At 45.2% G+C, this 13868-nt stretch overlaps 1 protein-coding gene across 2 annotated transcripts; it reads right to left on the bottom strand.

Annotated features, from left to right (window-relative positions):
* Nucleotides 1–75: 75 nt before the first annotated feature.
* CASS4 (Cas scaffold protein family member 4) lies at nt 76–13638 on the bottom strand. 2 transcript variants are annotated; one of them, XM_042884897.1, is made up of 7 exons: nt 13530–13638; nt 7275–7700; nt 4665–4769; nt 4127–4270; nt 2142–3473; nt 1277–1336; nt 76–547 (listed from the first exon to the last, which is right to left on the bottom strand). In XM_042884897.1, the coding sequence occupies exons 1-7, from the start codon at nt 13539–13541 to the stop codon at nt 134–136; spliced, it is 2493 nt and encodes an 830-aa protein (XP_042740831.1). In that variant the 5' UTR covers nt 13542–13638; the 3' UTR covers nt 76–133. The 2 variants fall into 2 exon arrangements, with proteins under 2 accessions (XP_042740831.1, XP_042740830.1); XM_042884896.1 differs by lacking the exon at nt 13530–13638 and having other exon boundaries at nt 7275–7775.
* Nucleotides 13639–13868: the final 230 nt, after the last annotated feature.

Genomic DNA, 13868 nt, shown 5'->3' on the forward strand with positions numbered 1-13868 from the left:
TGAGGGTCGGCACCACTGAGCTGCTGGTGCCCTTTGGCTGCCAAGGGAGTGAAGAAAGAACTGTAACAACACAAATTCAAGTTTTGACCATTGTTCAAAATACTAACAGTAGTTACAAGAAGCGAAGTCACTCTCATTCTAACATTGCTCTAAACTGCTGTGTGTATTTATACAGCTCATCATTTTTGTTCTGAAGTTCCCTCATTGCGTCTGCATTGGGATATTGGATTGCAGCATTTTTGGTGGCGAGAGCCAGGTTCTTCAGGAGGCTGCAAAACCGGCTGCTGCTGTGGAGAATGTCGCTCCGAGCCTCTCTCAGTTGTGTTTCCTGGCAGAGAGAATCCACTATCTTCTGCCCCACCATAATGATCAATTTGCTGTGGGATATGAAGACTTCAGGCGGCTGGTTACTGCTCAGGCTGCTATTAAACACAGCAATGGCTTTGTGAAGGGCACCGAAACACAGCCTGCACTGCTCTGGAACAACGATTTTTTTGGCAGAATCTTGCTGGCTTCGAACTGCATTCTTTTTTGTAGATGGCAACACCTAGAAGGAGGGTTCAAAAGAATGGATTCAGGTTCTGGCATGCTGGGTTTGTTCCTACTTGCTCTACAGCACATTCTTCCATTCTTACCATGTTTCCTCACTTACAGGGAGCTTTATTGATTAACAGATGCCAAGCTGCCCCAGACAGCCCAGCATGGGGTTTTTTTTGCCATCATTTACTTTCCACAAAGTACTGGGCTTCAAAACAATATTTTCACTCACTTACCTTTTCCCTGAGAAAACTTCACTGAACACCATTGTCATAATGGATAGCAGACAACGTTCTGTAGTTAAACATCAATCCTTTATGGAGTCTGGGCTCCAAGCTTTTGGATAGCAGAAAGCATTTAGATTTGATTTTAATGGTAATGACTTCACGAGGGGCATGAATAATTAAAACTACACAATAATGAGATTCAGTCCTTATAGCAGTGCATTGCTTTGAAATATTACCTGTCGCAGCCTTCCCCAAACGAGACACAAAAGCAAAAAGATGAAGAACCACAGGACTTTAGAGTGGTTAATTACATTTAGGGAAATAAATCTCTTGCACAGCTCTACAGCACTAGCTAAAAAACCTCCAGCTGTGGGAAAATGAACAGAGAAAACAAATACAACTCCATGTGTAGAGGTGGGTTTTCAAACACAGAAATTATTTTGAATTTTAGCAGGCACAGAAATGAAGGACTGGGACTCCATGTATGCCATAGATTTCAAAATCAGAAATACCTTTGGTTTTGAATCTGTGCTCTTCTTTGACACTTCTTTGCCAGAAATTATTTTCTGTGCCTGTTAAAAATCAAAATGAAAGCGAAATTGAAGTGGTTTACATAAAATATTTAAATATAAATGTGCTTTGCACTTCTTTCAAGGGAAGTGCTTGCTGTCCAGGTTGCATTACAGATCACATCGATGCATGTATTGAAATAAATTGTATTTGTTTTCTACTTAAACTTTTGTGCAGTCCGTAAGAGCTATGATTGAAGTAAACATCAACAAAATACAACATTTTCTAAATCCTAAGGACATCCAGCATTTCTTTGTGAGGCCAAGGAGAATGAGCTCTTAGCAGACATTACAGTAATATAAGAAAAAAATAATAATTCTACCAAAACTCCAAAGATATTCTAGCAAATAAATTTAAAATTCAGAGTAAGAGTTTAATCTGTTATTAAAAAAAAAGTCTACAGAAGCACAGTATATCTTAAAGCAGAAAATCAGTATTATGCATATTATGATGTCAGAGTTAACAAGTGAAACGTATGGGCAAGAAGAGATCTACCAGGCTAAGAAAAAAAGCTAACCTACAGACAAAAACTGTCTCTCAAATGAATTTAAAAGGGCAAGCTGCAAATCTTTCTCAGTTTCGGCTGGCAGCGTGGACAAACTCTCTAACACAAGTTCTCTTTGTTACTTGTAATTATTGATCACTGTACCTTCGTGATCGAAATTCTGAGTTCACATAAGGTCTGGAAAATAGATAGCAGTGCAAACTGAAGTTGGCATCGATACAAAGATAGAACAAGGCAAATGACAACGTCTGCAAATGCTGCAAATGCCTGCAAATATAATGATAGAATCCCACTTTACTAACCTGTAGCTGAACGTATTCACAGTCCTCAGTGACATTTTCTTTTGTTGTCTCATTACTGCCTTGACTTGAGTTGGGTTTATCAGGAGCATTTACTGGAAGCGAATCTATTTCTGTTCTTCTTGGTGCCGTGATTTGTTTTGGCATTTTATATTCTGGGCTCACTCTTTGTTGCTTCAGTTCTTGCTCCTTCTCATTCTTTCTGAAGAGAAGCTTTCCGTTGGCAATGATGATGGATACAAATCTCTTGAGATCATCTGGAATCGTGCGGGCAACCATAACAAAGCGATCGAGGTCATCTGGGTTGTTGTAGGGTTTCTTGAGGACCAAAACCTCTAAGGACCAATTGCAGTTGTTTAGAGCTTCTCTTGTTTCTGTCAAGATCTGGAATGAGTTCATAAGAATTTCTAGCTGTTTTTTAATTCTGACCTGAAGGTTATTATCAGTGAGGTAGGATGCATTCACCTTTAAGGCTCGAGCAAAGGCCAAGAATTCTCCAAGTGACACTTTTATGTGATCAATGGCCCTATGGATTTCTTCAATGTTTTTCTCTAGGTGCTCTTGTAATCTCCATTTACTGCTCACAAAGATCATTAAACTTGCAACTGAGCTAGATACACTGTGCTGCAATCTAGTCAGCGTCTCTATGGCCACCTCGAGGTCCAGCTTAATTTCTTTGGCAGGCTCTTCTGATGATGACACAGAAGAAGACTCAGAAGAAGAGTTTGAGGACGTAGAAAGACTGCTGTTTCTGCTGTCCACACTAGAAACAGATAATCTGTCGTGTTCTGGTTTGGTGTCTCTCGAGAGCTGTGGGGGAACATGGTATGCCTGGTTTCCAGAACAGTTGCTGTTTTTTTCCATCTCTTTCATGGACTGTGTAGCAGTGGGCAAACATTTTGGGATATCATAGACATTTCCTCCAGAAATCTGATTCTCAGCATTTGGAGCCAGGAGACTTGGGGGTACATCACAGCTACCATTCTGCTGCAAGAGAACATCCTTTGAGGATGGAACGTCATAAAGAGGGACATCTGGAAATGTTAATTTCCGTTGTGTTGGTGGAATATCATACAATTCTGGATTTACAACGATGGCTTCAGCATTTGTTGTTAGTGCCTTGTACCTGGCTGGGGGTATATCGTATAGCACCTGGTTCTCCATGGAATGGACAGAAGAGTTTTGTTTTAATCCTGTTTTTTCAGGTGATATTGGAATATCATAAATCCATTCTGACTTCCGAGGATTTGGCAAGGTGCTACAGTGACCCCAGAACTTCTTCTGAGATTTCTTCTCTGAGGCAACAGTTTCTCTTTTCGGAGGGACATCATACAACTGCATCAGAGCACGCAGGATTTAGAAACAGAATTTTTAAAAAAGAAATAAGAAACAAAACTAAATTCTCAGTGTGCACATGTATGCAGTAATAACAACAGAATGATGCCACAAAAAGCTTAGTCCACAAATTTTATTACCTCTCTACAACGCACAACCTGCAGATGTGAAGGCTAAAATATTTTGGGCACAGGTGATTAAACCATGTCAAAGTTCTCTTGGACCATAAACTGTTCAGGAAACTTGAGATGCTTGGCGCTCGACTAATGAAGAGTCTCCACTGAGGTATTTTCTTTGTTGTGAAGTTTGAGATCAGCCCTTTCTCCAAGGAATCTTTGGAAGGTGGGGAAGCCCACCTCACCCCTCAGCACTGCCCCCAAAGTCAGGTGTGCTGTACTCCCAAAGAGTGGCAGGAGTAGCCTGCACGCAGTGGGAAGTGTTTGCTTCTGTCTGCTTGAATACTGCAAACAAGCAGACATTCACAGGCAGTGTTTTGTTTTTAGCACGAAGCACAAAGTGCTGCACTGAAGATGTGCTGATGCTGTCCCTGTGACCCTTGCTTGCAAATGCACTCGGAGAGTGTTCAGCACAGGTGCCTAACATCAGAGCACTAGTGGGAGATTATTCTCTCACGACCAAAAAGTCTTACTCACATTGCCCACTGCTGAATCCTGGATAACAGCTCCAGCCTTCTCTGAGCTGGACGGGACGCTGTAGAGCTGCTGCTCTTCCTGGAAGCACTTGGGTGATCTGACCAGCACAGAGCCCTTTCGTGCTGCAGGTGGAGTGGCACCACTCTGGCCAAAGGGAAAAGAATCAGGTTTCAACCCACTTTAGAGCCCTCTGAAGACTCCTTTGGTATTCAGAGATGTTCAGGTCACATACTGCGTAGCTCCTGATTTCCACAGTCTAGATCAGGACCGTGGTAGTTAAACTGAATGTGTTTGTAAGAAACATAAGCAGATTTAAATGACATTTCTTTGAATTTCTAACCAATTCAAAACAGAACTACTTTGTTTTGAACTTCCCCAAAAATACATGTTCTTCTGCCAAATTAAAAACAAAACAAAAAAACAAAAACAGGAAAATGCTAGAATTAAAACTCTAAACCTTAAGCTGTATTCTGAGGCTCTATGGGAGGGAGATGGGCTGGGGGCCCAGTGGTATCTGAGGGACTGAGGGAAGACGTACCTGTGTGAGCAGGGACTCTCGGCTCTGCATGGACGGGACATCGTACACCTCACTGGTGATGTTTGGCACTGAAGCCCGGCACGCCCTCGGGAGAGTAAAGAGGTGCTTAGAGGAGAAGGGAAAACAAAGCAAAACAATAATGAGAAAACCGCAGTGGGCAACAAGCTCAGGACATCTTTGAAAACTCAGCTTGTTGAATGGGTCACTGCTAGAGGAGGAACTCTTCAGTGATGCACAACATTTAGTTTTTCACTGATGGTGATAAATTTGGTATTTTCTCCTTTGCTACCATTTCTGCTTTATTTCAGATAAGAATGGGCGCATACGAATCAAAGGGAATCAGTGTTATTAACCAGGGAGGGAAAAGATCAACTTCTATTATCACTTAAATCTTTTGACCTCTCCAAAGCAGAACTGTTAAAAAAAGAAAGCAGGGGATTTTCTACTTCTCTCTCACAGAGCCATCAGGTCAAGCCGTGCTTCTTGGTAATAACAGCAGCAAAAGGATACAGGCTGAGATGTGTTACTCTGTAGTCGTGAAGCATTTACTCACTTGGAAGAAATAAACACAATTACCTCAATGTCCTATCCAGCTCCTTAAACAGAGAAGCCTATATGGGAATTACAGCATTTAGGCTAATTGCAGATTAATTCTATGTGCATAAAACATTGTTTTAAGAGCTGAGATCAGAGATGTGGCACCAGTAGTTAAGGCACCAAGATGAACGTTGGGAAAGGCCTTTCATCAACCTTGAAAATACTGACTTTTGTTCATTCAGCACACAGCCTGAGCAACAAGCGAAGCGACAACGTTTGTATACAGGGTGAAAGCAGGCTGGCTTTGATTTACTGCTTTCAGTCATCTCCCTCAAAGACTTCCAGTGGCTTTACTCAGCTGCTTGGGGAACAGCTGAGTGCGTTGGCAGCTTTGCCAGTTGTCTGGTAGGATCTACGCAGGGCAGCCCTGATTGCCTCTGTGTGCAGCCCGTGACCACCACAATGCAGTTGTTGTGGCAACAGCTGGGTTGTTGTGCAAGAGCCAGCTCAGGCAAAGCTGAACGTTGAAGTAGTAAAAGCAGCTAGGACTTCTGTTTTTTCCTCTTTTTTTCTTCCTTCCCCCTTTCTCTGGCAGAGTAAGCAAGGCATAGACTCACCAAATTACAGAGACAGGAAAAGCCAATGAGCTCTAATGTTGGGCCACTCACACAAATGAAGAAATAAATGACATTTCCAGGGCCTGATCTGTTGTCACAACGTGGAAAATTGCGCTGATCTCACTTCAGTTTGCAAGTGCCTTGCCCTCTTTTTGGTTAAGAATGCGGAGAAACCAGATCACAGCAAGTGCACAAGGGTCTTTGGCAGCTACTGCCCAGTTTGAGCTTGCCGTTATGGAAACAGTACATGAGGCCTGGGAGTGCAGCCGAAGTGCTGAAAATACAGTTTGCTGTCACCAGAAATTCACCAAACGTGTCTGTTTTCCAGCACCTATTTGCTGCACAGGAGGAACCAGCTCCTCATTCTGTAGCACAGCGGGAGGAAAGCCGGCCAGCTGCGTCCTGTAGATCAAATGCTCATTAATTCAGACTAAAGGGCTGTATGGTTTGGGGTTGGACTTCTTTCCTATGCCAATTAACATTTTGAATTGATTTTCGTACACAGAATAAAGAGCTACCCAGAGCTGAAGAGCTCCTGGGACTGAACGAAAGCTTGCACTTGGAACTCCCTCCACACCTGCTCTGTTTATCTCTTATTATAAAAGATTCCTCATTAATCTCGTGCTGAAGAAAGCACAAGGTTTTGATGACACTCACTGTGACATTTCATCAAATTATACATTTCCCACTCAGATGTTTCACCCGAATGGAAGGAACAGGGAGAAAGAAAAGACCACATCAGCAGTTGTAATGAAGTCCTGCAAAAAAGGGCTTGTAATCCCACAGCACTAAGGAGACTGGTGACTGCTCTCATTCCACGTACTCTGCTCGCTGTCTCAGGAGCAGCAGCAAGAACAGATCTGGAAAGGATCTGGCTGAGGCCATGCTCACAGCTGAACAGCCCCGCGTCCTCCCACACGCCTGAAGAAGAGCTGCTGCTTCGTGCAAGTGTAGTGACAGCCTACAAGGCAATGGCTCTCCAAGAGAGCAGCTGAACGACAGCCCTGGCAAAAGATAACTTTTGTTTGTCAGAGATCTTCTTCCTGTGCGGTTGTCTGCAAAGACCCCCAGTGTGCACCAGGAGGCTCTGAATAGATGCATGCCGGTGAGCAGCAGGAAGGTGCTGTCTCTTCTTATTTTGACTTCGGGGTGGGTTTGCAAATCATTTTGAGATTTCTGCAAACAAATGGTTTATTCTATACTTCCTGCCATGCTTTACAGCCTTCGTAAACTGTCAAAAAATGTGAAACACTACAGAACACGGAGTATCATACATTGCCCAGATCAGCCTTTCTCTCATCGTGCTGTGATGGAACTCGTTCCCTAAATGTTCTTTATTTGGTCGACTTTGCTGCAAATTCCACTGGAATTTTCCACCCAGCAGCCATTCGGATCTCCCCGCCCCCCGGCTGCCACTTCAATGGCAGCACTTTGTCCCATGCTGCTCACACCCTACCTGCTGCTTGGTGCTCCGTGTCCTCTCACTGAGCAGCTGTGCAGCCAAGGCCGGCACCTGGTAGACCCCCTGAGCAGGCAGGGTGGCAGCCCGAGCCGGCGACGTCACCCACCCCTCCATCTTCTCATAGGTAGAGGATGACGCAGTGCCCTTGGGCACAGATGGCACCTGGTAGATGTTCTGCGGGGCCACGGGTGGCTCTGGAGCATCGCTGGGGATGGCAGGAGGCGGCAGGGCTTGTGGGCCTGCCAGGAGCTGCAGGCGGTTGGCAGGAGCCAAGCCTTGCCGTCCATGCAGTGAGCACCTCCACCAGCCCTCGCTGCCGACGACGTGCTGCTCCAGCACTGTCAGGATGTCCCCTCGGCGGAAGGCCAGCTCGTCCGAGCACTCTGCCTTGTTGTCATACAGAGCCTTCGCCAGCGCGTTCTGAAGGAGAGAACACAGCACCATCACACCGACAGCAGAGCAAGGCACCGGCATGGCGCTCACCTCCACTGCCATCTCAATCTGATACAAAATGGGCTTGAATTAAAGACCCTATCTCAGAGCACTGGATTCAGAGCATCAACTGCCTCTAACATTTGTCTGCTATGTTGTACAGAAGTAATAACTCTACTGTATGTTTCTGCTTTGCTCTCCCACTGAGGTTCTTGGCATTCATTACCTGGACTTCATGAGCATCGTTCTATGAAAAATCGGTGGTTTTCCCCATGAGCATTCTGTGAATTGTTTGTCAGAAGTAAGAGGAAATGTGTCACCCAGCCAAAAATAAACCTTGCTTCGTCCTCCCTGACTGCTGCCTCGTTTATCTGAGGGCTTCAGCTGCACATTAGTAATTAATTGTTTCTTAATAGAAAAAGAAATAAACACACTACTTATTTTCCCTTAAACACTTCTTTTCTCCCCAGGCCTTATGAAGGCAAACCCAGCAGCAGTGCCAGTCCTGCTCAGTCTCCTGGTGGTGCTGGGGCAGCAGCACTGAAGGCAGCAGCTCCAGTGGTGCCCACCTCAGCCATCCATCAGGCTGGAGAGCTGCCTCCTAATGCATCACAGATCCCAGGCCAACGTGTGTCATTTAGCTTGGGGAGAAACCCCCAGCCTTGTGCACAGTGACAGCACATGCATTGCTCTTTCTGCTGGCTGGGCAGCACACCCAGGAACCTGCTCTCACCTTCAGGTGAGAGCAACTGGAACAATGCCCTTGCTCCTCTCCATGACACAGACATCAGCATGCACTGAAGCATTCAGTATCTCTCAGCAACTCCAACAGTGCTCTTATCATCTCCCCTCTCTCTCTTGAAAAAAAAATAAAAATAAAAATAAATATATACATACATACAGAAAGCCAGTGAAGAATAGTTGACAGATCACAGGAAATCCGTAGGAAAGCAAATATTCATACTTTCCAAGCTTCAACACCACAGGGCTGCTCTACCTGCCTCAGCTGAGCTTACATATAGCCTGGCAATCTTGAGTGATAACGCTTTATTTTTAGCATATTGATTTTGGATATTTGCTTACTCCATATGGGGCAAAAGAATGAAAAGCAGCTGCAGCAGGTAGCTTCGTTCGTATGAAGCATTTCTGCAAAGGATGAAAAGAATTGTAGCTGCAGTACTTCCACTTATACCATTTGCTTTCAGCTTAAAATGTGACTGACTTCTTCCCACTGGATGTTCCAGCATCAGTTTCTTAGCAGAAAGTGCAAGTAACGTCCATAGAGATAGCACCCAAATAGGAAACATGATGCCTTGTATTTTTGTGCAGAGCATTTGCTGCAAAGTGACAGCTGGTTTGAAGCAGCAGCAAACCCATTTGTCAGCTCAGCTGATGGAAGCAGCCTGCTGTTAGCAGCACACCCTCCTTCAGGAGAATGGCTGTGAACAATGGCCTTGTTATGATGCATGGACTTGTCCTTCAGCAGCTGTCAGAGACAGACAACAACAGTCCCATTTACCTTATGGCATGCTCTGATTAAAGCAGCCTTCTTGCCTTGGACACGGCAGCCTGCTTTCTCTTTGGGCACTGCCAAATGCTCTCTCTGATCCACCTGTGCTGAAGTCATCCTGCCACGAATCTCATCAGAGAGCAGCACAGGCTGTGCCTGCACTTCACACATTGTTACAGCTAAGAGGAAAAACAAAACAAATGCCAACCAACCCCCCAAAATCTCAAATGGACAACTAAACCAAAACCCCAACACCTCACCCAACTTTTCCTGCTGTTAGTTACAGACATTTCTACAACTCTCTTGGCATTTGCTCCCTTTTTGCTGAGCGCTCTACACACTGAAAGATAGACCCTCCTCATAAGACTCCAAAGGGATGGGCACAAGAACAGAGGAACCATCCTCATCGTGCAAACAGGCAGCTGAGGTACAGAGCCTTATCCGAGCTCATGCAGGAGAGCTGATCTTGGGAACGGAGCCCTTCTCTGCTGCACTGAACAACAAAACTTTCTTTCTAGCTCCAGCAAAAGGAGGAGGAGGAAACTTTGGGTTGTAAAGGGTGTCTTGGTGCCAGCATTTCCCAAGCTAGCGTATAAAAGTTATAAAATTACAGAAGTCTAATAGCAAATTGCACTTGTTATTGAGTAAATGTGCTGATTTTCACCAGGTCAGAATTTGACCTGCACACATCACAGCACATCTGGCCTCAGTTACTGAATGACCCTCAGTGCTACTCAGCATCACCCAAACGTGACCTCAGCAGGTATTGGTGAGAGGATTTATTCCAGCTGATCCCATCTTTGCTGCTGCAGTGACCTTACTGGCAGGGAAAGATTGAATTTAAGGCCGTGTTGTCCCTTTGTGACATTCTTCAGCATATTTGAAGGAGGGCAGAGAAACTCAGGAAAGTATTTTGCTGAAGCTTTCTTATCCTTTCTCCTTGAAACTAATCTCAGGAAGAGTTTTACAGAAGGCAGAAACAGGTAAGATAACAGATCCCTAATTTGTAACCACTGAACTACAGGAAGGTCTCAGGCAAAACTCTTGAACTCAATCCTCTTTTTGCATCCTTATATCACACCACAGAAACTAAAACGAGAAAACCAAACCACAAGACACACAACCATCAATTTCTATCCTCATAGGGACTCTCTTCAGTTCATTTTCAGTGCCCAAAACCAGGCAGAAATTTGCAGCAACTCACTACAAAACCAACCCAAGTGCTGGCACACAGCTGAAATGATTTCTGAATTTCTGCTGAAATCTCTTAAGAACACGGAAGAAGGAACATTTTCACAACATGTAAAAAAAAAAAAATAGAAAGAAAGATCAAATGGATCTTGTTCTGTGTTCGCTTTGCTCCTCTGTTGTAAGACAGACCCATGCAGCATTTCTTTTATGCATTGCTACTACCAAAGGCAGCAAGGAAATGGTGTAAGTTCTGTTGGTTTCCAGGAGCACCAGCTATGGCTTCAATGTGTACAAGCTCAGGATAATGAAATTGCTGTTAAAGATCAGCCTAATATCAGTAAAAGAAAATGCAGCAAACTCACAGCAGTGCCTAACATCACAGGCACTGATGAATTCATCTTATGGGAAATACAAGGCACTGAACCAGCTAGTTTTGGCACTGGCAAGTGCTGTATTTCTGCCAGCAAAGAGCTTTCTGTGGGCTAGCTGCTTTTCTCCTCTGCGGCTCAAGGTCACCTGCAGTGCAGCTCAGCTCACCTAACCAGGCTGTGTGCCACACATCAGGCCCTAGCTCTGCTTTCAGCTGCCCAGGACATATGTAAAGAGTTACTGTGGCAGCCCCTTCCCATCCTGTAAGCAGAAGCATCCCTGACCTTCCATTAACCTTAAACAAGCTTTGCATTCCCAGGGTTGTAGAGACTTTATGGGATGCTTCACTGGGAGGAAGCTGCGCTTTGGGGCCACTGGGATCTGAATGTTTCCTTTATCACCAGAGGAGCAGAAGCAGACTGACACCATCATCTGCAGAATGCTGTGCATTGCTCTTTGTTTTTTTGTGTCACCTCGTTAATGTGTCCTTACAGTGACCAACACGTAACGAGCACTAAAGCAAAGCAGATGAGATCAAAGTGTTTTTCTTTGGCATTTGTTGCTTTTTCCCTACCAGCAGCCCTATAAAACTATCCTGAGATGAAGCACATCTTAAAGGGCTGTTCATCACCCCATGGGAAAGCACTTTGGAGGATGCTGCTGTTACCCCCTCCCTCTGCTCACTTAGTGAAGCAATGACGGAGCACAGACCTGGAGGGCAGAGGCTGCATCCTCAACAACCTATTTCTAAGGTGCTGCTCTCCCTCATATGGGAGTCTGTGACCTCATCACTGCAGTGTTTGTTGGTCGTACACAATCAACCATATCCAGCAGCTTTATACTGTAAGGTCTCCGGAAGCACAGCTTCAATTAAGTTAGGTGTGAACAAATTTCTTGTGTACCCACTTCTACTGAATTTTAAACCAATTGGTCTAATACAAGGCAGTCACTCTCTGTAATTTCCATCCTCATAGTTGGTTACCCAGCACTGCTCCCAACACAAAAAAAAAACACAACGCACCAAAAGCCCCACAACCTCAGTGTAGTGATAGGGATTACAGGCAGCACTGCTCATTCTCCCCAAGCCCTCTTTTCTCCATGTTAGCTGTTGACCAAAGCCTGGCTACATCTAAGCCAGCACACATCTCCCCCTCATCTGTGCACAGACAGGATTTCATTCCCATGCATAACACTCCCAAGCCAAGTTGAAGGAAAAATAAACTGCCATTTCCTGACATTTCAAGAAGGAATGTATGTATTTCTGGCCTTTGGTTCCTGTTGCTGTCTAAAGGATTTGCCTGTATGTTCCGATTCATTTATATTTTTGAGCCTTTTCTAAACCTTTTAGCATGTTAATAGTATTTTAGCACAGCACTTATTTCCACACATGGACCTAAAGTAGCTGTTTAGGGCACGGACAGAAGTCCCTGTGGGAGCAGCTGCCTGGAGCAACCACCAATCACTGGTTGCAGTGGGACGGATACCCACAAGCAGCAACTGCTGCCTGTTCTCCACTCGGGTGCACAAGTGGACAGTCCATCACCCACACCTTGCAGCACAGCTCTTATTGATGCTGTGAGGATGGCAGAGGCCCAGGGGAGGCTGCTCTCTCTGATTCATAATGAATGAACAGCAGCACCACAGCTTCCAGGCGCTCCAGCTTCCTCCATCGCCCTCACTGCAGTCGTCTGCTCAAAAATATTGCTATGATTACTTGGTAAGATAAGATTTTGGACACGATCTCAACTGAAAATTAAAATATTCTCTAGGAAATGAAAGAGATGTTGCTCCCACCCGCCCCAGCACCCACCACGTGCTGCACTGTGTGCTTTTTAACATGGGGCACTCAGTGACTGCAGCTCCTGCCTGGAGCCGCAGCTGCCGGAGCTCAGCTGTGCAGTTGGATGCAGAGATTTACTGCTGTGCACAGCCAGACAGCCCTTGCTTAGCACAAAACAAGCTCCTACGCCATGTCTGCTCATGCACTGGGGCAAAACACTGACGTGAAACCCGGTGTGCAGGTGCATTCATCCAAATATTTCAAATATTCACTGTTTCAAAGCAGAGCAGTATTTCTTAAAAGCAAACAGCACCAGCGCTCCTTTCTGCTTTGGAGCTTCAGCTCTCTTTGCAGAAGCAGTGTAGGACGTGGTCAGTCCCTATCCTAGAGAGCATAGCCCTGCTGACACTGCTTCAGCAGAGTGACTCAAACTGTTAAAGCATTTCCTTTACCTGAACCCTTATGATCAGGGTCTAATCACCATAAGAATTGCAGCATCCTCCTTCTGTTGAAGTAATACTCAACTTTCAGTTCCCCATGCTAATTATTTCCAAGGAAACAACGAGGGCAAAGGGCATCCCTACAGCCCTCTAGCCGGCACATTACTGCCCAGTATTCGTGGTACAGAACCTCACTCTTATCAGCCTTACTGCTGCTCTTCTCAGAGGCATTTCTTCAGCTGAACTCATGGAATCATAGAACGGTTGGGTTGAAAGGGACCTCAGAGGTCATTTGGTTCCAACCCCCGCCCCAAGCAGGATTGCCAACCACTGCACCAGGCAACTCACACTGTGTTTCAAGAGTTCAAACCACACACTTTGACAGTAACCTGGAAACAGGAGCAGCAGCACACACTGAGAAGCAGCTCTGCCAGATGCAGGTCTCACATAAACACACTTCCACCACCAATACGATAAACCACACAGTTAAATTAAATGCCCCAGAAATACGATAATCCAGTACTTACATTGACCTTCATTTTGGCACCTCCACTACTCCATCCCCTAAGCAGGACTGAAACTGCTGAACCCAGGAGCAGCTCTGTTCCTTCTGCACCACTGGGAGCCCCGAGCACAGCACTGCTGGGAGTGGAGGGAGCTAATTACGTAGCACAATTATCTGCATGTGCTATTGGCCTGCAGCTGCTGCTGTAATGGGGCCTGGCACAGGGCACGCAGATGTCCCTCATCCCCTGGGAAATGCCTTTCTGTCTTACAGCTGAATCTTGGCTGGCCGACGGGGGCAGTGGGGATGAACCAGAAACGGATTTGTTTGATTTCATGGTGTTTTTGTAGTGTCATCTTTT

This window comes from Lagopus leucura, unplaced genomic scaffold, assembly GCF_019238085.1.
Source record: "Lagopus leucura isolate 7727_CA_CO unplaced genomic scaffold, USGS_WTPT01 Super-Scaffold_100047, whole genome shotgun sequence".
NCBI lineage: Eukaryota > Metazoa > Chordata > Aves > Galliformes > Phasianidae > Lagopus > Lagopus leucura.